At 47.4% G+C, this 2,007-nt stretch overlaps 1 protein-coding gene across 1 annotated transcript in view; it reads left to right on the top strand.

Annotated features, from left to right (window-relative positions):
* The first annotated feature begins 1,295 nt into the window (after window positions 1-1,295).
* SAXO1 (stabilizer of axonemal microtubules 1) overlaps window positions 1,296-2,007 on the top strand; it is a 98,124-nt gene continuing 97,412 nt past the window's right edge. Inside the window, exon 1 of the mRNA XM_004373549.1 lies at window positions 1,296-1,441. Coding sequence (XP_004373606.1) covers window positions 1,296-1,441 — 146 coding nt within the window. The remainder of the gene's footprint in view (window positions 1,442-2,007) is intronic.

The following is a 2,007-nucleotide window of genomic DNA, read 5'->3' as shown; positions in this document are numbered from 1 at the left end:
AGGATTCTTGTAAGGATTAAATGAGATAATGCATGTGAGACTCGTGGACTTGTTTTTAATATATGTTGCTGTTGTTAGTTGCCATTGAGTTGATTCCGACTCACGGCAGCCTCGTATGTGCAGAGTAGAATGGCTCCGTAGGGTTTTCAAGGCTGTGACCTTTCAGAAGCAGATCGCCAGGCCTTACTTCTGAGGTGCCTGTAGGTGTGTCTGCCAACCTTTTAGTTAGTGATCCAGTGCTTAATTATTTGTGCCACCCAGGTTAGCATCCTGAGATCTGCAAAAAGTGCTTGCCAGCTGTAACATGCTACGTGCATATAAGAAAAAGGTATCATTCGTAGGGGAGAAAAAAGGTTGGAAACCTTACCCATCTCTGGTGTGGATGAATGATTCTCAACCCTCTGCGCATTAGGATCACTGGGGGAGTTTTCAAGCTAGGATCAGTGGCCCAGGCTGTTAATGCATGATCTCTGAGGGTGGGCCCCATCAGCGCTCTTCAGGTGATTCCGACCCTTCGCCAGCGTTGGGAACCACTGAGCTGGATCATATATGAGCCTGGGTCTTGCTGTTAAGCTTTTTTAGGTGGGACTAGAGCAGCGTTATTGGACTAGGGCTTGCTTTTCACTCTACTGAGGCAAAACTCTTCTGAGAACTCTGCTGGATTATGAAGTTTTCCATTGTGGCTGATGGGAAAAGGCATGCTTCCCTGTCCAGCATGAGTGCCCTGGATCATTCCTGCTAATGCCTTCAGGTGGTTCCTTCCCTTGGCCTTGGGTGGTTTTCTCACACGCATACCCAGATCCATACTCCCCCTCCATACTCTCCTGAAGACTCGAGGGGACCCTCGGCAGGTCTTGGGTTCTCTGTTAGTGCAGCTCTTCCTCTGTAATGCTGTCTCTCCTCCAGACTCTGTCCTGGGAACTCTGCCTAGAAAGGGGCCCCTGGCCTTTGAGCTGTCTCCTGAGCTTGGAAATCACAAGGCTTCCCCTTGCTCCCTCTCTCTGAGCCATGGCCTGGACACTGTCTCCAGGTGCTAAACTGGGTTAATCATAGGGCTCACCTCATTTGTTTCCTATCTCTTGAAAATGTCTTGAAAAGCATTGTTTCTTATGTTTTGTCTAGTGTTTTAGCTGCCCCTGTTACTCCATCTTTGCCCAAAGGGGATGTGTCTGAATGCATTGTTATGTTAGCTTTTCCTCCTTCCCGTCTCTCTCCCCCCTTTCCCTCACTCTTGCTTTCTGGGATAACCTCTCAAACTACCTGCACTCAATTTCGGGATCTGCTTTGGGGGGAGCATGAAGACCGTTCTTATGGACCCTTTACATCATGCCTTTTGCCACCCCCTAATCTGGGATCTGACCTCCGCTCTCACCACCCTCCCTACAGTTCCAATCTCCCCTTCTTCACTGGCCCTTTCACTCCGATCTGCAAACATGGAAAGGTATCTTCTATCTCAGAAAAACACAGCACTTATTTAAAAGCAGTAAACACAAAACAGAGTGTCCTTGCCCTTTTATGTGGTGTAGTTCTTTTTTTCTTTTTTAATGGTCAGACTTAGTGAACTAGTGGCAAATCCCTGCTGCCTCTGTCTTCTCATTGCTACTCCTCGGTTCATTTCTTCAGCTTGACTTGATCTTCATTACTCTTGGGGGACAGTTTTGTTGATTGAGCCAGCAGTGTGCTCGCTGCTGTGGGGAGTTTCGTTGTATTGACATCCTTGTCCGTAGTGAGTCTGGAGCGTGGTAGAATTTCAAAGCCTGGGAGAATTTCTCCTGCTGGACAGTTGGCTCCTTGTCATGCACACAACCTAAGACAAAGGGTGTTTTGCAGTGTAAGATGATGTCCCATCAGAAATGACAGGAGGAAGAACTCGTTTCTGCTTGCAATTAGAAATCTCTACAAGAGTTTCCAGTATAGATGAAGTTCCATAAGAGAAGAGTGGATGGGAGAGAGGATGGGCAGAGAAAGGAAGACACTGGGTATTGATTTAGGAAAGATACACCTGGC

The sequence above is a fragment of the Trichechus manatus genome, unplaced genomic scaffold (assembly GCF_000243295.1).
Source record: "Trichechus manatus latirostris isolate Lorelei unplaced genomic scaffold, TriManLat1.0 scaffold00025, whole genome shotgun sequence".
Taxonomy (NCBI): Eukaryota; Metazoa; Chordata; class Mammalia; order Sirenia; family Trichechidae; genus Trichechus; species Trichechus manatus.
This window is presented reverse-complemented; position numbering and strand designations above follow the sequence as displayed.